This window comes from Akebia trifoliata, chromosome 3 (genome assembly GCF_017979445.1).
Source record: "Akebia trifoliata isolate Shusen 1 chromosome 3, ASM1797944v1, whole genome shotgun sequence".
Lineage (NCBI taxonomy): Eukaryota > Viridiplantae > Streptophyta > Magnoliopsida > Ranunculales > Lardizabalaceae > Akebia > Akebia trifoliata.
In genome coordinates this window covers 49,044,727-49,071,990 of record NC_141377.1, presented here as the reverse complement: position 1 = coordinate 49,071,990, position 27,264 = coordinate 49,044,727, and the positions used below count along the sequence as shown (strand labels likewise).

The 27,264-nt window shown below is 34.3% G+C and overlaps 1 protein-coding gene across 1 annotated transcript; it reads right to left on the bottom strand.

Moving 5' to 3' along the window:
• Window positions 1-750: 750 nt before the first annotated feature.
• LOC147407604 (serine/threonine-protein kinase STY46-like) lies at window positions 751-27,264 on the bottom strand. Its single transcript, XM_086436246.1, has 16 exons — window positions 26,897-27,264; window positions 26,331-26,445; window positions 16,483-16,580; window positions 16,185-16,304; window positions 12,300-12,354; window positions 10,881-10,991; window positions 8,287-8,337; window positions 5,746-5,921; window positions 5,535-5,642; window positions 4,713-4,786; window positions 4,414-4,589; window positions 3,666-3,761; window positions 1,627-1,707; window positions 1,317-1,370; window positions 1,078-1,212; window positions 751-994 (listed from the first exon to the last, which is right to left on the bottom strand). Exons 1-16 carry the CDS (start codon window positions 27,088-27,090, stop codon window positions 914-916), a joined length of 1,725 nt encoding a protein of 574 aa, XP_086292372.1. The 5' UTR covers window positions 27,091-27,264; the 3' UTR covers window positions 751-913.

Genomic DNA, 27,264 nt, shown 5'->3' with positions numbered 1-27,264 from the left:
AGTGAAAATTTGGGGTGCCAACAGAAGCTCTCTATCTTTTTTTTATATACATAGTAATTTATGGTATTAAATAGTCACATAAGGAATGTAACCAAATCTAAATAATAACTATGTGTGCAAGTGTCAAGGGTACTTTGGTCATTTTATAAAAACTTTCAAATTTTAAAGTTGTGTAGTGAATTCTGAGAATTTATTTGATGCGGACTTCAGCGTGGGTAATTTCTATATTTAGAAGTGTTGTCGGAAAAAATGTATAAAAAAGGACTAGGGATTTGGGCTGGAATCAGAAAAAAGATTGGAGAGGCATTGCACAAATCGATTCTCAATTGCTTTTTGCTCATCATTAGGAATTCAGGTGACTTGCTAAATCGGGCAAGTGCGAATTGGGATATAATAAAACATTAAAAGAAACCAAATAGTGCCCCAAAAAAGATTTTCAATATTTATTTTTTGACTCAGAGAAACTCATGAACTACAATTTTATGATGAGTGCTGATTTTTGAACTCAACCTGACAGGACTCAAAAACTCACCAAGGTGGCATGGCCAAAGAATCGGAGATTCATTCCCTCAGGATACACAACCGACCTGACATCTGCAGTTGTGTATCCCGAGCGAAAGAATTTACTGTTCTTTGTGCATGACACGTCAATGAGTTTTTGAATCCGGCTGTCAGGTTGAGTTCAAAAATCATTAAGTCTTTTGTGATTACCACCATCACTGCTGGAGCCTTACTACATAAGCACTGGGGGAAGGAAACGGATAATAAAACTTTACAAGAGAAAAAATTAAAAACAGAATGAAAAATAAATGAGTTGATAAAAAAAAATAGTGAAACTGAAAGTAAGAGATGGGAAACGACCCCACAAGATTAGAGCATACATAAACAGTTTAAGGAGTGTCCTCTTGTCCTTTCAGTGGTGATGACCCAGTCTAAGAACTGAGAGGAATCGGCTTGATTTCTCCTTGCGCCGGTCCACTCCCTCATCCCCAACCTGTTTGGAATTAAAGAAGCTTATATATCCAGATTTATGAAAATGATAATAGGTCCAAAATTATGTCATGAATGTAATCATACTTCCTTGGATATTTGATGCAGGATATTTATAATTTCAAAGAAGTCAGGCCTCAAGGTTGGGTCTTGCTGCCAACATCTCATGAGCAGTTCCGCAAGCTTCGAATGAGTGTTTGTGGGGATTGTGGGCCGGAGACCCTATATTAGAAATTACCAACTTAGTGTGCTTACCACATAAAAAAGATTTAGTATAGTAACCAAGGTTTAAATTCCAAGGAAGAAAATGGTGAAACTTAAGATACCTTTTGAACCACGCCTACTGCTGCTTGTAATGGGGTCAAGTACTCATATGGAAGCTGGCAAATCATCATAAAACAAAAAAACTAGCAAGTGTTGAGAGAAGTTTATGACATTCAGAATCTTGGTCTAATAATAGAAAAGAGTCATGATAATCTGACGCCCCCATCAGAGAACCATAAGATCTGCATATCCCGAGGCAAATGATCTATGGTTCTGTGATGAGAGCATAGGTCAGAGGGGGGCGTCAGAAAATCATTATTCAGTAGAAAAAAGGAATGTAAACATATTCTATAAAACTAAGGCCTTTGTTACCTTTCCTGTTAGAAGCTCCCACAACACGATTCCGAAACTGAAAACATCAGCCTTGTGATTATACGGTTTGTGTTCTATGACCTTGAAAGCATAATTATGATGTCATGAAAATGCCAGAAAAGATCAGACTTGTTTAAGAAGGCAATTGGTGAGAATTACATTGAAAACGAATGTGTTTTTATCCACCTATTGAGTTAAAGCATATGATTATGCAGCAAATATGACACCAACAAATTTATATGGCTAGACACCCAAAAAGTTTTAAGCATCCACTTCAAATCTCCTTCCAAGATTCTGCTTCATCACGAACATGAATCAAAATGACAAAAATGTACTGACCTAAGAATGAGAAGTTTGATGACAGCTGACCCAAAAAATTCTCTTCCTTGCAAGCTACAGGTTTGTACCATCTCATATAACATCAATGTGAGCCCCATACATATTAGTACTAACATTTGAGAAACTTAAAAGTTCAAAACAATATTCTTCTTAATAAAATTTTAAAACTTACTTCTAGAACCTGCTAATCTCTCCCAAAATCAAAATAACCTAGTTTTTAATATCACAACCATCAACCCATAACCCAAAAAACTCCAATTATATTTACTAACAGCATTTAGGTCAAAAAGATATCAAGAAGAAATAGATTTACAGTTGCATCTTGCAGATTCCTTCAAAGATATCAAGAAAAAAGCATGTGGAATCATCATGATAATTAACATCCTTAAACGACATGAATCATAGTCTGGTATTCATTTCTATTTAAAGTTGACATATCAAAAGGCCAGCTCTAGTTCAGGTATATATGGACACAGAATCAGAGCTTAATACATTCAGTTTTCTATTGGTTTCAATAGGAGTATTAAAACTGGTTGATCCCGAACCGAACAATACTTTTCCGATACTCAAGAAAGTGTTCGGTATATGTTCATTCTATTAAAAATGAAAAACAAAGGTAAAAAAAGAAAAAAGAAAAAAGAAAAGAAAAGAAGAGAAACACAAAGGATCTCCCAGGAGAAACATGACATTGTTAGCATTATTATAGACGAGGTTGATTCCTCTTCCACTTAGGTCAGGTACCACAATATACACAACTGGAACCTCTTACATACAATGGATTCAGTTACTAACAATTCCAGTTCCAATAATGAAACAGTTATACCTGTAACTGAAATCATTTGAGGTTCAAATCAGGCATTGGTAATCAGGCACTCATTGACACCCTTACGAAATATTCTCTGTTAAAGCATGTGAGAAATTAACTGAACTCTCATATTCAAGCCCAATTAAGAATCAAGTTCTTGGCAATAATATCCACATTATACAAAAAGAGTGATACAAGGATGCCATTTTTAATCTGAATTAGAAGCAACAAAATCCATGGCCATGAATTCAGCAACCATAGAGCACTTTATGAGGCACTCAATAGCAGGATATGTAACAAAGCAAAATCATGGACTACATCCACTGGGAGCAACATGAAGGTGATGTCTCCAAAAAAGACACAAGAGCCCTAAATGCTATGACATTGCCGAAAGAAAGATCTTCCAAGAGAGCACAGAGTCCAATGAAACACAAATAGCTTTCCAATGGAGATTAGCAAAACTGTTAACTATCACCTTTGAACTTGTTACTGACGTGACTAATGATAACCTTGATCCTCTGCGTATATTTTTTGCAAGTACAAATAATTGAAATAGAGCAATTATATGTAGCAACCACTGGAATATTTTTACTGTACTGACACCATGAGAATTTTACTAAAAGTAGTTAGAGAACATTGCTGGAAATGGAAGGAAAAAAAGAGCAAACAATCACAACCAAGAAGAGAAAATAGTAAATCTGAATGGTGCAATACCCCTAAGACCCTAACAATGGATGGATGCATCAAACTAATGCCAACATTATGCAAGAATTGTCAGTTACTACTTTTGGGTTGGGTCACTAATAAAATAGATCTCCATAGATAGAACAATCATATCTAGCATGGAACAGCATGTATAAATTTTAAAAGATCCATCAAGGTTGATGATGCTCACCTCAGGAGCCATCCAACGATATGTTCCAGTTTCTGCAGTCATCACACCGGATTGAGCTTGCACCCTAGCAACTCCAAAATCAGCAACCTTAACAACCTGACACAAAGGCCCAAGGTATTTTAGAGAAGTGGAAGTATGATGAGACTGCAAGTCTACTAAAAATTATAGAGCTATAAATAAGAGACAAGAAGTATTGCCACACCAACTTTTACTAACAGCACCCCAGGATGTGTGCTAATTTTTGGTGATTTACATATGAATTGGGGTGGCGTTAGCCAAGTTGATGTGGCAATAGAATCTCTCATAAATAAACTAAGCATAATTTTAATTAAGTTTAGTGATAGTCTTTTACATAAGACAAGGATGTGACACGTGAGTTGAATAAGGAGATTAAATAAAATAAGAACGAAATTATTTACTTGTTTATAGAGAAATGAAGCAAACCAAGAGCTAGAAATGGATCTGTTTTTAACCCAAAATATTCTTAAAGGTCATTCATATCCAATTTCAATGTGAACTGATCACAATAACTGTGCTTGGCAGTTTATGTAGAAATGGAAACAGAAGAAGAGAATCAAATGCTGATTTATGTTAAAGGACTTTTAGTGAAAAAAATGATGGAAAAATAGCACTTCGAGATTTAGATAATTTAAGAGTATCATATACAATGAAAAAAAAAGAAGAAAAAAGATGACAATTAATGAAAGAAACTGACGAACTAACATGGGCATGTACGGGAATCCCTTACTTCATTTTCATCCATCAGAAGGTTGGCAGCCTTCAAGTCCCTGTGGATTATGTTATTTTGGTGCAAATAGCTCATTCCCTTAGAAACATCCAATGCTACTTTTAGTAAGGTTGGAAGTTTAAAGGACCCCTTTTGTTTATGAAGGAAATCATACACACTTCCACCAGACATAAATTCTGGAACAGAAAAAAACAAACACTCAACATGAAATTAGCAATTGTAAGAAACAAAATAAAAGATCAATTTAGACACGACAAATGATATTATGGAACTAAAGCTTTCCATGTAGAATTTTACACCTGTTACAATACACAAGCTAGGAGGTTTGGTACATGCACCAATGAATTGCACAACATTCTTGTGCCGAACTTTCCTGCAAGGGAAAGGAATAGAGTTGAAACAGGCAAAATTTATGAAGAAATCCATGTGAGAAACAAACGAAGATCTTTATCCTTTTCAAGACAGGTGAGATCTGTTTCCTCGATATAGAGATAACAGGGAAAAAAAACAATGGGATTCAACTGAGAACATAGACGCATCTTGGAAGAAGAAGTTTCATATTTTAGAGTACTAAAGTTAGCTCTGTAGTGAGTTCCATATCCTGGACTTATATAACAAGGGTGTGTTTATCACAAATTTAAAGCTCGGACCATGATTAAACTAAACAATAAGAGGAGCCTTCAATTCAATGCTGATTAGACATGGTTGGTGGGATATGAAATTGATACTGAAAAACAGTTTCCTTTTTTCAGGTCTCCATACTTCATGTGGTGGGACGAATTCTATTCTAGGATAGTATAAATATGTTATTTGTGCTTAGCCATGTGAAAGAAAACCGTGTAGGAAAAGAAAAACAATGACATTGGTATAATAAATTTTGCTTAGATAAAATGAAATCTGAAATACAATATACTCAGGATGAACATGTTATTTGTGCCAAGGCATGCGAAAGAAAAACAATAATTTTAAAGCATTTTCCAGCAAAATATGAGAAGTTTTCTGCTTGGGCAAACGATACTAAAGTGAAGCAAATGTATATCAATAAAAATACTTGTAAATAACAGATTTGAAGAGAGCCAACCAATGCCATTAACATGTAAAAGCGCATTAGTTTAATAAACCTCATTATATAGACTTCCTGGGCAAAATCCTGATGCTTATCTTCAGTTACGTGCTCAGACTTGAGGACTTTAATAGCCACTTCTTGGCTGCAATAGGTACCCTTGTACCTGAAAAATCAAATGTGTGTCCAAAGCACAGTCAAAAGACACAAATAAAAAACACTCGTACACAATCCAAACGTGGGGCCAAAAAAAAAATGAAGGAACTTACAGATCTCCATATGATCCAGATGCAACTTTGTTTCCGAATTTCAACAAGTTGACATTGATTTCCCAAACATCAGTTCCATCAGTCGGTATTTTTACATGATCAGGAATGGGGTTGACCCCACTTTTTTCTTGCTCTCCGACAAAAGGTAATGAATGAGAATCCAACCAAGACTTCTTCTGAAAGACATAAGTTCAACAATATAAAGCTCAATTAAATGCCTCTGAACTGAAATGATGAAAGTTGTGTGTTCTGTCCAGGTTCAATATGATGATAAGATTCTAATCTATAAAACCAAGATATTGTAGATAGAAGAGAAACAATAACTCCAAAAAATAAATAAACACAAAGATGAGAACGCTGAAATTCTTCAGCATGCCATCAAGGTATCAACACTTAATTATTCTCTGAAAATATGCATTAGATAAGAATATACTATGTTCAGGCATAAATGAACTTTTAGTCTATGGGAAACTACGGGATGCAGATAAATAAATGAATATTTTGGGGGTATAATCTAGAACTATTCTAGAATCATTTCACACTTATGGGATACGCCTCAGGTGAGGTGAGGCTTATTAAATACGCCCTAGGGCACAAGGAAGAAGATAAAAATAAATAAAAGTTAAGTCCTACGCCTCAGACCAAAAGGCTGACAAAAGGACCATATCTTGATATGAGGCTTCACTGAAGCACATGCCTTTTGGCTGAGGTGTACACCTCACGTAAAATTTTATATTTGTACAAAACAATGTATTGAACATGTTTTTTATTTCTTCCTCCCTCTTGTTTTATGCTTATTCTTTTCTTAATTCTGTTCTATTCATTGTCGATGCAAGACATGCAACATAATTGGGCATTTAGAAATAAATTTGAATCTAACAGGATAATATATTCAAAGAAAATTGTTCAATTGATTTGTTCATAAACAATTTTTTTTTTTTTTTTTTCAGTATTTAGTATTTGTATACAATTACTGAAAAAAAGTAGTATTTAATTATATTTTTTGCAATAGATATAAAGCAGTTATCTACTGAAAAATCTTCCAATAATTCAAATATAAAACAATTATTTCTTGTAAAAAAATGTAAAAATAATATTTTATATTATTATCGATGCACAAGATTAAATTTTGGAATTTGATTGTGGATTTGAAACTTGAAAATTGGAATTATGTGGTTGGTACTCCATTTTTTATATTTTCTATATTATTTACACATGTTACATTATTGTTATCTATTTAAAAATTTCATGCATGTTAGGCTTACACCTTATGCGTCAAGTCATTGGTTATTAGAGCACCTCGCCTCACGCCTCAACATCTGAAAACACTGAACCAAAGTCCTATTCCATCCTTGTTGAGACTTCTAGTTCAGTAAGTACATACACGATACACAGGGTATGTACTATCTTGTACCAGAATACTAATTTAAGAAATTCAGACCTTATATGAAGCATGTATATTTTTTACAAATCATACAAAATAACACAACAAACTTGTCCACTTAATGTTGAAAATCATAATGTCATTAATGTAGTGTGGACTGGGCGTCCTCTCTCAACATCCAAACACAAACCAAAAGGAGAATATGTCATTTGGGGGTATTAATGTAATCTTCGAAAAATGTGTGGTAGGATGTTGTTGGGAAGTCCCAAGGCTAGGACTGAAAAAAAGGATTTAGGATTTAGTGTCTAAACCTTTCATTAGGAGAACAAAGTAGTTTTTATCCGTTTTGTAGAAACTCTTCGGTGTAGAGCTCTTGCACGTCCAATAAAAGAGTTGAGTTGAGTTAGCAAAGCTCGTCTCCTTTCTCTTCCCTATCATTTATAATCTCTGGTTAGAGGAACATCAAGGTATGATGGATTTTGTAGGATGTGAATTCATCTATTTGTATCAAGACATTGTTTTGTTCCTAGTGTTTGTTTCAGCCTTGGTTGAGATGTCTCATTGCGCACAACATACATACAGGTGGAATTAGAAAAAGATATTTGTATTCAAAATGTGTTGTTTGAACATTGCAATTCTACACAAAATGAAGCGCTCCCCATACACATGGTCAGATCCTTCCTTTTCTATTAAGTTAATTATATAATGCCACTGCTTTAATGGTTTTGCAAAATCTTTGATGCTTCTGGAATCATCTAGAAAAGAAACATCATATGCCGTGAACTTTAAGGAAATCATTGATGCTTCTGGAATCAGAAGACCCCAAATTTTTGGGAGAAGGCTTTTAGATGATGATCACAGTGAAGAACCAATTCAACAGGGATACAGTGAAAGCAAGCTCTTAATCAACAAAAATGTTGCATTAAGTCTCTAGTTAATGCAGCCAATTGGGTTAGAAAAATGTAACTTCTGTGCAACCATTTCTAATAACTGTAACCATAGTTCTCAATCTTTTCATAGCATCAGCATATGCAAATACTGTAACTGTTAAATATGACAAGTTTAGCAATATGGCACTGTCACAGATGGCTAGGAACTTCATGCTTAACTTGAAAACTGTATAAAAAAATTCAAAATCATGCACAGTAAAAAATCACCTCGATCTTTAAGATTTTCTTTTGCAACGCATGTCTAAGTTGTTCAGTTTCCTAAAAAAATAAAAAAATGTGAGTAGCTCAAGCAATTTATAGTGAATCAAAAGGGGATAAAGAAAATATTAATATTTTACATTTAATAAAAAGAAAGCCTCGATCTGAACCCAATTATGTTGTTTATATGATTCTGAACTAAAATTAGTCACTTTTTCAAATAAACAGCAACTATACACTAACTAGGGAAAAGGATAGTAAGCCAAGAACAGGATCAGGACCAATAATCATATTAAAAAAAATAGATGAAAACATAAATAATAAAATCAGCACTCCTATATGATGAAAAAATACGAAAACACGGATTACTTTGATATTAACCTGGAAGATGATCCAAATAAGCAGAGTTAGAAGGAAACATTCTATGGAAAATAGTACTTTCCATTTAGGGTATGTTTGATTGCACATGGAAAATAGGGTGGAAAATCAATTTCCATGGAAAATGACATTTTTCAAGTGTTTGATTGCACATGGAAATGGAAATTCATTTTCCACCCCATTCAAAGTCCACTAAATCATGGATTTCACTTTCCCACCCATATGGGTGGGAAAATGAAATCCACCCATATTTTCCATCTTCAATTCTTCCCTACCACCACCACTACCACCATTACACTAACCTCGCCGTCGTCGTCATCGCCGTCATCACCATAGCCGTCGCCGTCGACTCCGACTCCGACCATCTTCTCTCTCTCTTCTTCTTTTCTTTTTCTCCTACTTCTCCATCCCTCACCTCCTCCGCCGCCACCACGACGCCGTTCTCCCCCCATCTTCCTCACTTACCTCCGTCGCCACCATCGCCGCCGTCGTCGTCGTTGCCGCCGCCACCTTCATCGCCACATCCTCCCCCCTCCCTCTTCCTCGTCATCTTCTTCCTCTCCCCCTCCTCTCATCTTCTTCCTCCTTCTCCTCTTCTTCTTTTTTCTCATATTTTTCCATGATTTTATCCAAGTGAAATCAAACAATGGAATTTGATTTTCCAACCCTACCTATTTTCCACAACTAATTTTCCATGGATTTCAAATTCCATGGAAAGTGACTTTCCATGCAATCAAACATACCCTTAAGGTTTTTTCTACTATTGTTTTTGTGACCCTTTCATATTTGTTCAAACTGCCGAATACTCCACATTTACAAATTTTTTGAAATATTATGCATCTCTTTTCCTTAATTTACTTTCAGATGAAAGAAAATAATTAAATACCCAATTTATTTATTTTTTGCATATTTATTTATGAATCTTTTGAATGTCTAACTGTCAAAATGTTATAGTTAAATGTCAGAGCAGAGTTAATAAAAGATGCACTTGATGTACAGTAGGGAAACAAGCAAAATGCAAATTTCACAGTCAGTGAAGCCTCATAACTTTATTCTGCCAACGAAAGCTTTTGAAAAACTTTGACAGAACTACAACTGAGGGCAGCTTCCCAGCACTGAATGCCAATCTAGATAACCCTCTCAACAACAATTCTGACATAGAACTTCCAAAATTTCCAGCCTACTTAATCAAGAAAGTGGTAATTGCAAAATATTTGACAGCAATCCTCAAGAACAACCAACCGTCTTCAACCAATGGCACAGTGGTAAAAAAAGCTTAATTCCAACACTAAAACAAAAAAGAAGGGAAAAGGAAGAAATTTTAACAACCAATTTTTTTTTTATAGATTTGATATTCAAATATCTAAGGGGCTCATGGTTTCCGAATGATTTTAAAAGCATAAAGACAAGTTGAGGTGGTTCCATGAATAAATAGTGAACCATAAGCCTCCTAGCACACCTTATTAAAAAGAATGCTAAAAAAATAATTAATATGTAATATAATCAGTTTGATAATAAAAAAATAGAACGTTAGAATAAATTAAGGGGAAAAAAAAGAAGAATGGAACAATTCATGTGGGAAACGTTAGAATAAACTTACTATTTTTTAACTAACGATCAGATGGGAAACGGAAAAAGGAAATAAATTGAGTATTTTTAAGAAAGGCAACCTTAAATTTGTAACCGTTGCATACGCATGTGAGGTGCAAGCCTCTAACAAGAGGTGTTAAAAAAGGGATAAAAGGTGTAAGATACGGCTATTTTAAAGCCCTGGTTGATGAGGCCCTCCCAGGCATTTAAGCTTTTATAAGCCTTTAGGAATTTGGAGAAGCCAAGCCTTGAGCCTCAAATGCATTTTAAAACATTGTTAAATGTCAAATAATGTTCAATAAAATAAGCACGAATAAACTTTGCTTGTAAACTAGACTATTTAATCCACCATCCAGGTATTGGAACATGTAATATATTACTAAACTACATATATATTGTTTAAGAACCAAACTGAATAATTCAACCTAATAATAAAAAGTAAGAAGTGGAAACCAAGATAAAAGACAAAAAAAAAAAAAAGCAGTTTCCCTCTTGAAGGAAATCGATAACGATAAAGCTTTACGTGACCTAGCCTTGTCTTGATGACACACGACAAATTAATAACAGAATGTTTATCTCAATACTACTAAAGTCATTGGTTTCATATTTAGATGTAGAGAGAAAGTAGAAAATACCTCATCTGGCCAACCTACAACAACAAAGACATCCAAAGAGTACCCATCGGTTGTGGAAAAAGCATGTGCCTCTTGGATGTTCAGACCAATTTCAGCAAGTAATAGAGTCAACTGGAAGTTTAACAGAGATAAATCTATCACAAAGATGAAAGAAAAGACTTAAACGCATAATGATACATACAATCTTTATTTAGGACAAGAAGAGGGTGAAAGGAGTTTTATGCATAAGTTCAGCATCACCAATTCTATTCAGTGACACCTAATAAACACTTGACCCCTTGGGAGAAAAAGTTACTAATATCAATATTTCCAAAGGGGATAAAAAAAATCCAGAACTAGCATGCGAAGTAAAGAAAGCTCTCACCAGGGTTGATGAGAAGTAAAAAAACCTTCTTTAAGAAAGTTGTCCCAAGTTTTTTCAATGACATACAATATTAAACATTCCTATCTATCAATTAAACTTCTATTTAATTTAAATTCCTATGATTAGTTAACTTGGATCATTATTACTACCACTATGTTAGGAAAAAAAAACTTAGTATAGTTCAACTTTCTCCGCTTTTATTTCCTTCTCTGATTGATCAACACTAATTAAGCATTTCTTGATGGACAATTCTATTACTTAAGCATTTATTCACTAAAAGGAAATCTTAAGCAATGTGATTACTTGAACAAAATATTTCCTCCCAATGAAAAGAACTCCTGTGCTGGAAAAAGGATACAAAAGAGATCTATTTGTGTGGTCATCCTAAAATGTAATAATGGGAATTTTAGAGGAGATATGTCCAATCAAGACTATATGTGGTAGTCAGGTTCTCCATAGAGTGGGAGGCATTTGCTCGGATTCACGTTCTAGGGAAATTTCGAATAGTTGATCATTCCAACAATTGCAAGTTGATGATTAAGAATAAATGCATTAGATGTAAGGAGCACGAAAATATGACAACCATTCCTTCATTAACTGCAAATTAACTATGAAGATGAGGAGCTTCTTCGTGGCTTGTTCACATCAACTGGGTTTTCCAAAACTGAATTGTGAATAGTTTTCTTTAGTTGGAATAATGGTCCATTTGGCTTTAGAGAAAAGATTCTTTAGAGGATATTCCTTTTTGTTTGTCGGTGAGTGTCAAAAGAGCAGAATAGAGTAAATTTTGATGTGTATAGCCTATTAAATTTTGAGTAGTCAACTAACATTTGGAAAAAAAAAGATTCACAAACTCAAGGGGGAGAACTTTGTTATCAATTTTTGGCGTATATTAATCACATAGGAAAAATTGCTAACCATACAGTTGGTTAATTGGTGTATACACCTTTTGTATATGGTAATATCTTTCAGGTTTTTGTACGGCTTGTAATATATTAGTTGAATGCAACAAATTTACTTGAATAAATAATAGAACAAACAAACCCACTAGTTACCTGGCTAAGAAGTTTCGGCTTGTCATCCGTTGAAAAAGTGATTTCATGCATAGGCCTACATGATTATCAATCATATGGAAACATGAGTTTCAGAGTATAGAAGAGTAAGAATAGAAAATAAAACTCCTCACAATCAATAAGCAATATTTTTTCTATGAACAAATGCGAAAAGAATCATGGCAAATCCCTGTGTTCCAACAGTACTCTCATAAAATGATAAGTAAGGTCAACATTTTTTCCTTGAATCATCATCAAAGCCTTATCCCAAAGTTAGCTTTGGGTCGGCTAATTGATTATTAACAGTTTCATAGGTAAAAAAAATTATATCTCATCCATAACAACTAAAAAAACTAGTCTACCAATGATAGAAAGAGAAAGAAAAGAATGATAAATTTGAATATTAAAATAAAAGACATTAAAGAACATTTACAATATAGGGATTATTATTTTTAATGCATTTTATGAATAAGATGTAAGAATATCACATCAATGAGCTATCACAAGCAATGATGGGCACAAAGTGAAGAACCAAACATCTGGAAGTGTAACTCCAAGGAATAATTATCCACTTAGCCGAATTATCTTAACAAGTTTAAGCATTAGCAGGACACTGGAACCTAAAATGATGAGTCTGAAACTAGGCTTAAATGAAATAAACAATTCAAACATACATCTCAGCTCATTCAACCACATATGATAAAGGAAGTCTAGCAGGAAAGTGAAGTCCAAACCCTAAAAGCAATCATAATCCTCTAAGAAAATCCTCAATATCTGAAAAGATCAGTAAGACATCAGACTAACCAAAAACAGAATCTATTATATGCACAGAGAAAGTGGCTCCATACCATGGATTCCATTTTCAACTAGTTTCGAAGCACGAGTATACCCTAACCTACTATTCCAGTTCTTAGCAGTTTCAGTGTTGAAATAGGTATACCCAGAACCAATGAAGATGAGTTTAATCAGACTTGTCATTCACTGTCAGTTTGTGCACCATATTAGTTTTATATCATCTATGAATAATTAAAAAGCAGCGTGTGAACGAATTATGAAAATATAAGGGAAAAAAGAAGTAGCAAACATCACTACATCAAAAAGAATTCTTTTTCCCGAACCAAGTCTAACTAAAGTCACATCTTCAAGAGATGTAAAAACAACAAATAGAAATGTCATCGTCATCCTCTACATCTTAACCCAATTAACCAGGTCAGCAACATAAATCCCAATTCTCCGTTTAACTCTATGATGAACCATGGCATTAGTCAAAGCATGTCCCTACATATTTTTCATACTACTAAAAGTCATTTTCAATCTTTCACTTACCCTTTTAGGACCCTCGACTTGCGCCATAGCACTCATTCTCACTAATATTGTTATTGGTCTTCTTCGTAGATGCCCAAACCATCTCATCCTCACCCCCCCTCCCAAAAAAAAAAAAAAAAGCACTTATTGTGTCTCCTGCTAGAGCTATTCCTAAATTTCATAGGTGGTTTTTTCTTACCTAGTCTTACTACTCATCCATCGGAACAGCCTCATCTTTACAACAATTGTTCCATCAAACTTGTTTATAGAAAGCACAATATTCAGGTCCATAAATGCCAGCCTTCACCTACTAATTACCAAACAGTAATCACCTTTGCCTAGCCAAAAAAATGTCATTATAGAGACATTGTGGTGTTCGGTTCCCTTCATCATCTGTTGGAGCCTCTAGAAGGAAAGGAATGCGTGTGTTTTTGAAGGAAAAAGGAGCTGCCTATTCAGGGCTTTATTGTCTCTTCGTTGGCGTTGTTGTTCTTTTGGTGCAAATTATTTAAAGAATTTAGGGGAATTTTCTTTGAAAGCTTTTTGGTAATATGGGATAGATGTGGGGTAGTGTATTGTGGTAGGCGCCTTAGGTTGGTTTGTTATCTTCTTGTGATATTTGTTTTCCTTCGGGTTGATCATCTCGATCCCACTTTTTATTAATAAAATATCTTCACTTTTAAAAAAATGTCTCTATAGTTCACTATTCTAGTTGTGAATTTACTCCCCATCTAGTTTCATTTACCGACAATACAACTAGTACAAATAACATACACAAATGTACCTCACCTTGAATATAAGACCATCTGCACAAAATAAAAGGTAACACACATAGTTAAGCAACTAACTAATCCCTTGAAAAGCTAAATGAGACAATCATTAAGGAGTATATCTCCTTAAAATAACAATATGGACCTCGGGACCTCAGGAAACTGATTTCTTCAAGTTACAAGCTCAACAATCACCCAAGTTGTTATAGAAATGTGTCCCACTCGGCAATGGATCAATCATTTCTTAATTGGAAGCATTCTTCTGTTCATATTACTGCTTCCTTCAAATATAAATTACATCTGCTCATCTCATAGTTGAAAGCACATTGCACAATGAACCTTGTTTTTGCAAATTATTTACTATAAAAAAGTATCCATTGGTGAAAATATTTTGCAACTTCAATAAATCTACGGCAATTTACTGCCCTTGCAGTCAATTGGCAGAGCGTGAAATCTCCTGAAACTACAAAATAGATAGGCAATCAAACTAGATAACCATTTATCCATGAACCATCATCAGTGAAAATTCTATTCACTTACCTCATAAATAAACGCGAAGTATGAAAAGAGAAAGAAAAAGGGGAACTATAAATATCAAAGGATTAGAGCATCTCCAACGGAGTCTCAAATTTTGGTGGCAATTCCAAATTTTGGAATTGCGTCGCATAAATGCCCTTCAATGCAAGTGCTACATGGACTCTAAAAAATGGAATATGCCAAAAGCAATGCTATATTTGGCATTACTTTTAGAATATCTCAAAATTTGCTAAACTGACTTTTGTGTTAGAAAAAGTGTATTTGAACTATTCTTTTTACCAAATTGCCATACCAAGTATAAAAAAATATTATTTTGAATTATTTTTTTACCAAATTGCCATCCAAAGCATAACAATGGCATTTTTTTGATATGTCCTTGGAGAGGCACGTGTCAAATATGACTTTTTTCACTTTATTGTTTCAAAATATGGAATTGAAGAGGCAAATATAGCATTGCCATTGGAGGTCTCTTAAAATCCACCAACGTCAGGAATGTTCACATCTAAGAGACACGCACTCGGAATGCCCATATGCAAATGAATGAATGGCTGATTTTGTGAAATCGTCTCCGTGTCTGAGAATTATCCTCACCAAAAATCAGTCATTAACTCACTGCCATGTGGGCCTCAAGGAGTTGTAAATTTAGACTTCGACATTCCAAACATCAACAGATCCTTACAAAAATTAAAAGATGAATATTTTGTAAAATTGTAAACAATGAATCTCATGGAAAACTTAATAAATTTGCACGATTTTATCATCGTCGTCATCGAAGCCTTATATGAGAAAAATTAAGGTAAACAGCTGAACTCGCATATTTATTTATCATTTTTAAGATCTCAGAATATATATATATATATATATGTCACAAAGTAAATCATGCAAGTATAGGATATAAGTGGGAATCGTGCAAGTATAGGATATGTGTCACAAAGTAAATCAAATGGACCCCTAATCATTTCATCACTATCTCCAAAGTCTGCTCATCACAACAATGTATTGTGGTTCTCTTTCCATCACCTAGCATACGTTTGAGCTGAATTACTACATGAGTGACATTTATTCCGAGCAATATTTGCATAAAATTCACTTTCATTAGGTATCTACCACCTTGAAGCTTGAGCCTTTGACATCATGTACATTGAAGAGGTAACATATTTAAAAACATTGCAAGATAGATATAGTACATCAAGCAATTAAGAAACATTATAACAAAGGTGATAAGATTATGTGGAAAAACTCACTAGCATGAGCTAAATTTTAAGACAGTAAATACCCGGAAAACTGTGGCTTGGCATTCACAGTGTTGTCTCCATTTTTAACAAGTAATAGGTTCACTTCAAGTGCAAGATCTTCAAGATTAGACGATGAACCAAAGGCAGGTGGTGGATGAATGCTGAACAGTTGTTACACAGATAGAAACACAGTATAATCAATAAAAACTACAGAAATAATGAAGTGAATAATAATAATAAGAAGAAGAAGAAGAATAAAGCAAGCATCCGTGTTTATGAGTAAATTGCATTTGAGGAGAAGTGTTATGCAATTGATGAAGGATGCACTACAAAATATACCTTTGTCTACGAGGGCAGTTAGGACTTTGAGCATCATTTTCTCTTGAAGAATTTGAACGAGAAGAATCAAGTAAATTTCCATCAGAATCAGAAGGAACCTACACAAGAAAGAGGTCGCCACAATGCATTTGGCCAAGCATATAAGTTACAAATATGTATTACTCACCATGTGGTCAAATAACCATTAATAGAACAAAAAAGCACCACAAATACAACATTAAAGGAAGTTGAGAAAAATGACAGATAATTCAAATGCAATAGCAAGTCAAGTGTAATATTTACATTATCCAACAATTTGTATAAGATAAGAAACTTGGAACAAAAAACGTGAAGTGAAAATTTTCAATATCTTCCAGAAGAGAAGTTCTATGCAAGATGCATGGGACTCAAAGTTAATCCCTGTTGAATAACTCTATTTTATTAGTTTTTTATGTCTTTTGTCCTTTTTAGTCTTTTCCAGTTATTAGACCATGTAATCATCTTTAAAGCCTAATTAGGACTTTGTAATTAATTTAATTTTAAGAGTTCTCACAATCCAACTTGGTATCAGAGCCTACCTCCATCGTCTCTCCCTCCCCTCCTTCTTGCTACAAACCCCATCGTTCCCCTCCTGTCTTAAATCCATCTTCAACACCCCTCGTCTTAGATTAAAACATCACCCCTATGGGGGTTTTAGGCCAAATGGTGGCCCTTGGATCATCCACAGAGACTTGCGGCAATAGCTCCTTGGCTATTTGTTAAAAAATTGAGGTAAGCGCTTTTTTTTTTTCTTGTGACTTGCGATTATAGAAAACTGTTGTTGGGGGTTGCAACCACAACAGTTATGCTATTTGGGGGCTGTGCTCACAATAGTGTTGTTGTTTGAAGGTAACAACAACAAGTTGTTGTTTGAAACTTACAGCAGCAGCAGAACTGCTCTTTGGTGCCCTACGATTGAGTTAGGGCCTGTTCGTTTGGGCTTTTGAAGCCAGCTTTTTTGGCTTTTTTGACTTTTAAGCCTAAAAAGCTGGAGCAATAACGTTCGTTTGGGCTTTTTTGCTCCAACAACTTCTAATTAAAGCCAAAAAATGGCTCTTTTTTAAAGACGCCCCAGGCCCGCTTCTTCGTAAGGCTCTTGAGAGAAGCCCGTTTATCGAAAAACGGTTCTAGTACAATTACCTAAATGCCCCCTACCTTTAATTGAATTTTCAACCCAAATGTAACCTAAATCGAAAGAAAAATCGAACTGATCGACTGTCGCAACCCTTCTCGCCTCTCTCGTCTTCATCTCCTGCAAGTTCCTCGCCCAAACGATGTACAGTCGAGTTCCTTCTCCCCTCTCTCATCTTTCCCTCACGTTTTAAGAAATCGAGAAACGTTTTACGTTTCTCATCTTCGTCTCCAAGTGCCTTGGTCAAGCGATCCACTGTCGCAGCTTGCCTCTCCCATCTTTCCCTCTGTTGCAAAGATCCCTTCCCTCTCTCTCTCATCTTTTCCTCACAGCTAACTAAACGAAAAAGCCCAACAACAAATGGCAGATCTCGTCTCTTTACAGACAGCCATTAACGACTTCTTCTGTAACGGCAAATCTCATCCCTTGCTCTCCGCCATTAACGACCAATTAAGGTATCAATTTTTTTGATTGTCTCTTTTATTACTGATTTTACTGTAAATCAAGTAGTTTTTTCTTTGGGTTTGCTCTCATGAGGTACAAATTTTAGCTTTATTTAGAAAGAGATATTCTGTCTCAACTCATGAATTTTATCATTTATGATTAAATGGGGAGCTATTTTCTCTAGATAGAGGAGAGAAGAACACATATATGGCCTAGATTATGAAAATGAAGAAAACAAAAACAAAAAATCCTCAAATTTCAATATCTCAGACACTCGAGAAACCCTGGATTTTGGAGGACTATTGGGCAATTCATCAAAAAATTGTAGTATTATATTACTGTTACATTGGGTTGCTTTTAAAAATTAAGGATGGTGTTTATTTCCATTTGAAAATGATGGGTTTTAATGATTTTTGATAAATTGGGTAAAATAAAATATATAGGGGTTGGAAATTTCTGACTATGGTATGGAGTTTAAGGGTATATTTAATTGTGGTTCTTTAGAAGGATTTGTTTGGAACCCCATTTTTTTTCCTTTAATAACCTTAAAAACATCCATTTTTAGTTGTGAATATGGTTTCCCAAACATACATTTAAATTTACATTTCATTACTTGTAACTTCTGAAACCAAAATGGAAAATAGAATTAGTTTAGTCTTGTATTTGATATCATATATGATAATACAAACAAAGATACAACACTTCTGATGTGGTCAGGTTGAGAGTTCATTCGAACAATCTTCACTGACTTGGATGGTGGTTCTTTTATTACTTCCTCTTAGCATGCCAATCTCTATTTCATGTAATAGATTTCCAAAATTAGGAGATCTATGAAATAGGATCTGCATTTTATAAGTTTGCTAAGCTGTTGAAGCTTTGTGATCTCATGGAGTACTCCTTTATAAGTTTCGAGAAAAATGAATCTTCTCTTTCCAATAGCTTGGTTGGTGTATCGTACTCCACTACCCTTCTTGCGCACATAACAATTGAGTTTAATTCTTAGAAACTTCCAAAAACTAAGAGTTGTTAGCTTATATATACGAGGGAATGCTATTCATCTAAAATCTAGGTAATTTATGTTATTTTCATTGAAGTTAATTATAAATTGATGGTTGATTGTTAGTAAAATAAATTAGGAAATTAGTTTTGAATTTAAGGCTTAGTTGATTTCTGATTGAGTTTATTCTGTAAGTTGGATTTTGATGACATTGGTTGATATTTTATTTGATTCTTAAATTATGAGTTAGGATTAGGTGAATGGTTAGATGAATTGTATGTTAGGTGTTTGTAAAATTACCAAACTTAAGTGAATTATTGTTGATGGTGTTTAAAGTGTTTTAAAAATTGTAAAACTTAGTATAATTTTATATTGAATAAATGTCATTTTGTTATTACAATGTCATTGTATTTTGTGATATGCCATCATTTATGGACCCAAGTTAGAATTAAAAAGAAAGAGAGTCTTCACAAATAAGATCTTATGTAGTATGTGTTTGCACACACAATTGTTGTTAGGTATTAGTGTTTGTCTATGGGGAACACTAATCCATTTAATGAAAAAATATCCATTTAATCTTATTTTGGGGAACGGGGTGCTTAGCATGTTATTTGATATTTTTAACATTTACTTACAGTGATATTTGTTTACAATAATTATTTGTTTGCTCATGATCCTTGTTGTTGTTATTCATATTTCATTACGTTTTTCATTCCTTATCTTTATCCATTACTTTTTTCTTTAAAAAAAAAAAAAAAATTAAATTGTCAGATGCCGAGACAAAAAATAACAAAATTAAAAGAAACAGAGTCAAAAATTGATTCCGCAAGATGGACACCTTATCTTCATAAGATTTGGGTTGTTATCTACGTGGAATTGGTTAAGAAAGGAAAAAGATCCGGTACTTCATTTAATGTATCAGGGTATTCATTTCTCTTTTTGTATGACATTACAACACTTTTGATTTCGTATAATATGTATTTGTTAGAATGTTAATGTGTATGGGATATTATATGGATGTCGCATTGTGTATGGGATATTATGTGGATGTAGGATGTGTATGAGATGTTACGTGGATATTAGATTGTGTATTATGCATGTATTTTCTTTATCAGGAAAATTTCATATATCCATTTTTAAGAGGAGATGCTGCCGAAATTTCAATAGAATTATAAAATTTATACATTTATTTAAATTAAAAATAATTATTTTTATAATTTATATATATTTATTGTATTCTGGTCATTTCTTGTGCATTATGGGTGCATTATTAACATTAAGGGTATTCTGGTCATTTTACCAGAATCCAGCAATAAAAAACTGTCAAACGAACAGGCTTTTCTTGCTTCTGTGCTTCTGTAACGAACAAGCTTCTGCCATATATGGCTTTTCAGGCTCTGGGCTTTTGCTTCTTACAGAAGCCAGCTTCTGGAAACCAGTTTCTGGAGCTAAAGCTAGCTTCTGTAAAGAACAGACACTTAATGACTGCTCTGGTCACCTACAACAGTATTTGATCACCTTCCATGCCTCTTATGATCATGTATTGCCACCTTTAGGGTGCTGTGATCAGTTTCTTATTTGAAATCTCTTCAAACCAAGGCACATCAACTTTTTGATGGCATTTGAGACGTCTTCTTCCTAGATCACCGATAATAGTGATGGATCGAGTGGTCTTCCCTCTCATTCAATCGACTTTCCAGACATCGAAATTACCATCTTGAAATTTGATGGTCCTAATTACCTTCTTTGGGCACAATCGGTTGAAATGTTTATTGGTGAAAAAGGAAAGATCGGTTACCTCACAGGGGTGGACAAACAACTTGCACCAACTAACACTTCTTACCCCCAATGGTTTACTAATGACTCTATGGTCCGTTCTTGGTTGATTACATCTATGCAACCACACATTGTGGTTGATTTTATAGTCTTCAAGACCGCAAATCAAATATGGGATTCCGCAAAGAGTATCTACTCGCAACTCCAAAACAATGTCCAGATCTTTAACTTAAAGCATGAGATTTCCTGCCTTTCGTAAAGTGACTCTTCAGTCACCACCTATATATCATAGCTACGTGTTCGATGTGAAGAGTTGACCTTCTATTCCTCGTCCTATGCTTGGAAAGACCTTCTTGACGAGGTATTATATTGGCCAATATCAACGTCTTGTGGGAAAATTGATCTACTTATCTATGACTTATCCTGATATTGCCTATGCTGTTAGTTTTGTAAGTCAGTTTATGCACTTTTCTCGCACATCTCATATTACTGTTGTCTATCGTATTCTTAGATATCTCAAGGGATATCTTAGTCGAGGTATTTTGTTCAGTAATCATAGTCACTTTCGTGTTGAAGCATAGACTGATGCAAGTTATGTTGGTTCAGTGACTGATAAATCCACTTTTGAGTACTGTACTAAAGTTGGTGACAACATGGTAACTTGGCAAAGTTGGTACAGTGCTACGTCAGAGTACAGAGCTATGACACTTGGAGTGTGTGAATTGTTGTGGCTAAAGACCTTACCAACTGATTTGTGTTTTCCTGTGACAGCCTCATTTTCACAATATTGTAATAATAAATCAGTTATTAACATAGCAGCAAATCTTGTTCAACATGACAGAACGAAGTATATCGAAGTTCATCGACATTTCATTAGAGAGAAAATTGTTTATGGGCAGATTTGTACTCCCTTTGTTCCTACATTTCAGCAAATTGCCAGTATTTTTACTAAAGGTGTTAGCAAAACCGCCTTTGAAGGTGTCTTGTCCAAGCTAGGCATTGCCGATATCCACGCACCAACTTGAAGGGGAGTTTTGAATAACTTTATGTTATTAGTTTTTTTTATGTCTTTTGTCATTTTTAGTCTTTTCCACTTATTAGACTATGTAATCACCTTTAAAGCCTAATTAGGGCTTTGCAATTAATTTAATGTTAAGAGTTCTCTCAATCCAACTATCCCAATGAAGAGGTGTTCAAAAAACTGACCATTGATCCATCAAGGTAAGCAATCTGTAGGACCAAAAACACAAAATCAGAAGTCAGCTATGATTTTCAAACTCCGTCTATTTTCCTCTAATTTCCACAATTGTGCATTCCTCCATTTATCACTTTGCTCCTCTTATTTCCTCATTCCAACCCAAATACAACATTAAGGTGTTCACTATTGTATAAATCAATTTTTTCATACGTTGAGGCATGAGGCTAGATAGTGAATGATTAAATAACATTGAAAAATAGAAAAATTAAGGTAATCACCACATATTTCCAAGTTCCTAGTTTTAAATCCTCAAAATAAAATCCCATGTTTTAATACCCTATATTAATAGTAATATACAATATTACTATTTTGCATTTCAGCAAGAAAATGGACAAAAAACATTGGTCTGGAAGTCATACCGCCCATTCTCTACGCCTTTCTTCAACTCTTTCAGTAAATAGATAATTAAAATGCAAAGGGTTAGTATATGTTTAAAAACAGGAGCAAAACAAAAATTATTAACATGTGAAGCGTGTGCCTCAGCCAAAAGATGCACACCTTAGGCACGCATTGCACATGCCTTTGGGACACCTCTTGGTCTCATGTGTATGCCTCAGCTGTTTTTACATTTCCCTTCCGTCTAGGTGAGAGTGAGCCTCCCTTTAGATGCACATTGAAACATACAGCTCACATGCCTATAGAAATACATTCTTACATTAATGCTTTTAAGCATTGGGATCAAAAGCAGCAAATGCTTTTCTATGTCAGTATACTTTAAAAAGAGATTCTCTAAGATATATGCAATAAAGAAAATAGAGCTTCTTCAGTAGAAAAGGAACAATTTTCATTTTTCATAACCATGATGGTAATATGTGTGGGATTTTATAAATGTTGGCTGCCTACTCTCAATCTTAAACCTTAGAGCACATTAAGGGATTGAGCCATGCTTAAACCTTATTAAGGACAAGTTTCAACCTAGCAACAAGGACACGACCCATGTAGGATTTTTGAAGTGTTGGACATGAACAACACATTTTACTCTCAACCAATATAACAAGGACATGGTATGTATTGAGATAGTTGTGGCTGATATCATAGCCCTTGCTGCTAAGTAGTTGATATCAACTGACTCCTGGATTTTTGGCCAAAGGCTTACTTTGCTATGATATAAAAAATAAATTATCATGACCAATGCTCCAGCATTGACACAAATGCTTTATTACAAAAAATAATATAAACTGTACATTGTAGGTAGCAAATCCTACTGTAAAATTTGTTGCATTACTAGAAGTTTTATGAAGTTTGATATTATATGAATTCTACAAAAATGGTAAAATAACTAAAGTTTAAGGCATGGTATCAACATAATGGATAGAATATCCAAACAATTTTTGTTCCCACAATTTTACAAATTGTTGAGTTATGTGTACCTTCTTTAGAGCGAGTGTACATATTAGTACCCACATAATTTAAAACTATTAGGACCTATAAAAATTACAGACATAAAAGCATAGAATTTTTTTTGAGTTCCTCAAAGAGAGCTGAATATTTATTTATTTTATTTTTTTGATAAGTAGCTGAATAAATTATCATAGAAAGGAGATAAGTTGTGAGATCCTACACAATGCCAAAGGTTTAAACTTTAAAGCATTTTCAAAATTATTGAACAATTATAATTTATTACATGGATAGTCTTTTTTTATATCAGTTTTGGATGAAACTGAGATAACACATTTCTCTGATAAGAAGAATGGATATATCTATCTATATAATAAATGGAATTTAACCATTACTCTCGAGAACAACTTTTTTATTTCCTTTATCATCTCCTCCTTTCCAAGAATACCCCCCCCCCTCCACCCCCCCCCCCCCCCAAAAAAATATATATATATATATATATATATATTATTTTTTCTTTCCTCTTCAACACCCTTAACCCAAAGAGGATGCTCATGCCGGAGGGCACAAGCAAACTCTAGTTGTATATATACAAAGTAGTTCAAATCAAGGGGAATAGACATGCTTACCAATTCAAGGGAAACTTGAGTTAATCAATTTTTTAGTCAACCAAAGGGTAACTGAAAATAACTGGATATTCGATGTCCCGAGTGGCCCGAACAACCAAGCTTTTATAATATGATTTCAAGAAGCCCAGCACATATTGACCACATTTTTTTTTTGTGATCAATAAAGATGATTTTTTGTTTTTTTAAAGGAGGTCAAGGTGACCAACTCGAAAAAGAAAAGACCTACAACCACCAAACAAACCCACAACCCCAAGCTCTCTTCGGCGCTAAGAATATTGGCACCAATTTTGTTGCTAGTATGGCAGTAAATTTCAAATTGGATGAGGCAAACTGTAAATATCGTATCCAATCTACATTGGTCTTGCCATATATGAGTAACATAAGTTTCCAAATGCCTAGAAGACAACAACAACAAAGCTTATCTCAAAGATTTGAAGCTAGGTGTGGCTTATCAACCTGATTTTTGACTTCTACTCTTTATGAGAGGAGATGTTGGTTCAAGCAACCCTCCAAATTCAACCGGAGGAAGAGTTACGTGAATTCAATTGCAATAATGAAGAAATCACTTAGCTTATAAACCAAAGGGTGATCTAGCTGCAGCTTAGTCAATACATGATTCAATTGCAATTGGCTAAATGAATCCTTTTCCTCCATTCCATCGAGCACAAAGCCTAGTCTTTTGCTATTGAGAGAGAGTTCATCTCTGCTTTCAGTATCTTCATCCAAGTTCTTTTGGGGCTTCCTCTTTCTCTTTTAGGACCTTCAATTTGAATGTATTTTCTAACTGGGGTCAGTAATATGCTAACATCCCAAACCACCTTAGTCGACTTTCTCTTAGTTAATCGCCTATTGGAGTTACTCTTACATTTTTTTCGGATGCTTTCGTTTCTTTCTCTCCTATTCTTTCCAATCATCTAGATATAGACCATCAACTCTACTACACTAAATTCATTAACATGATATTCCTTGACTACCAAACATTCTGCTCTATAAAACATATTTTAGTCTTACTACTATCTAATAATTTTTTTTTATAGTTTGATTAGTATGCATCTGCTACACAATAATCTAGAAGTGCACCTCCGCTTTAACCATCCAGTTATAATCTATGAGCTACATCTTCCTCAACCCTTCGTCCTATATGTTTTCATCTTTGAAAAAGTTGTTTTTAAATTATAAATCTAAGAAAGTATGTATCCCCTATATCTCTTACTAGTCCTAAGTCTCTTCAGTGGTCGTCCTTTAATAAATATTTACGAAACTAATCCCTCCACCTTTCCTTAATCTCTTCATATCTTACTAGCACTCTTTCATCTTTGCCTTTAATGAATCTAACATTATTTAAATTTCTAGTTTTATGGTCCCTTAATTCGCGCAAACGTGTAAACATCTATCACATATATCTTCTAGCATCCAACATATTGCATAGATCATGATATGATCTACTTTTAGAGTCACTTAACACCTACAAGAATCTCTTGTTAATTCAAAAGCCTAGCTGGTGTGAACCAAATTTCATGGAATTAGATGTAAATATCTATATTTTTTACACACTTGAAGACTAAGAAGTTGAATCTTGATTAGAATCCTTGTAGAGAGGGCATTCTTGCAAAAGTTATATGTTGATACTTACGGAGTATCATCTGAATTCTAAACCTAATTGAGGAACAAAAACCCTCTGGATACCCATAAAAAAACTCTGGATGGCATGGGAGAAGCATTTGGAACATATGTACAAATGCTCAAAATAACACTGCAGCCCATGATGGGAAACAATAGACAATAGTATCCCAAACAAAAACAAATCAAGAAATCAGAGATCTTTGATTCAAACTTCATAATGGCCCAAGATCACTATCATTTGTTGCGATACATTTCTATGTTACCACTATCAGATGTACTTAGTTAATATATATATGAACAGCGTTCGGTTGCCAAAATGGGAGTCAAAGTTTTGTCCTATATGGGCTAAAAGTCCTAGAATGGGCTGATTTTTTGTGAGGATGATCTCTATGGTGAGGAGATCATCCTCACAAAAAATCGCTCCATTCCAAAACTTCAAACCACATCAAAAGTTGTTTACAAATTAATGGTAAAAATTAACAGTCCACCATTCTTCAACTTATCAACTGGGGTTAGAAATTCAGATTTTCTGTGAGGATGATCTCCTCACAGTAGAGATCATCCTCACAAATCAGCCCATTCCGAATTTTTTAGCCAATATAGAACAAAACACTTTGGCATCATGGTGCTTACCTGCACAAGACGGACTTCAAAGGCAGGTCTCTTAGCTGGATCGTGCGCCAGTTGCAGTAGTCTCTTGTGTGTGAGAACATCTATTGCCCTCTCCACATTCACATCCAACGCATACCTACAATACAGCAAATCAGATAATAATAATAATAATAGCAAAAAACAAAAAGAAAAACTAAATCAATTGTTTATCAATGACTATAAGAAAATAACGGAGAAGAAAAGCGAGAATCGATTCACTTCCACTCTCTGTAACAATCTAAAAACAAAAAATAAACACTAAATCCAAATAAAATTTCTGGTAACGGTGATATAAAATGAACCACTATAATTAATATAAAAACATTAATAACGTTATGATCTTGGTTCTCAAAAAAAAAAAAAATAAATAAAAAATCACGCAAAAATAAAAAAGGACGTCAGAGAAACAAAAATCGGAAACTAAACCCTCAAGGATCAGATTTAGAGCTATGTAGATAGAGCGATAACGCAACAGACACAATGGAAAATAAATAATAAATAATAAATAAGAATAAAAGAATGAAAACGGAAACTAGGGTTTTAAGTACCTAGTCGGTAGTCGATTAAAATGAGCCCAAAGCTCGTCATCGAAGCCAGGAAGATTTGCTTCCTCGTTATTCAAATCCTTCAGACGACGAAGAACCTCATTGAAAACCCCAAGCTTCTCTTTTTTTTGCCGAAGATATGTAGACGATCGATTCAAAGCATTGCTACAACAACTCTCGTTTTCTTCAATCGCCATTAGATAAGAATACACACAAAATCAGAAAGAGAAGGGTGTAGAGAAATGAGGTTAAGAGTTTGTATGTGCTTCCTTCTTTATATATCTGCATGAGAAGGAAAAAGATAGGAAGCGTAGAAAACCTTCGCCATCTCTCATCTCAATATATAAGCCAATCCGTCGATTTTGATTCGC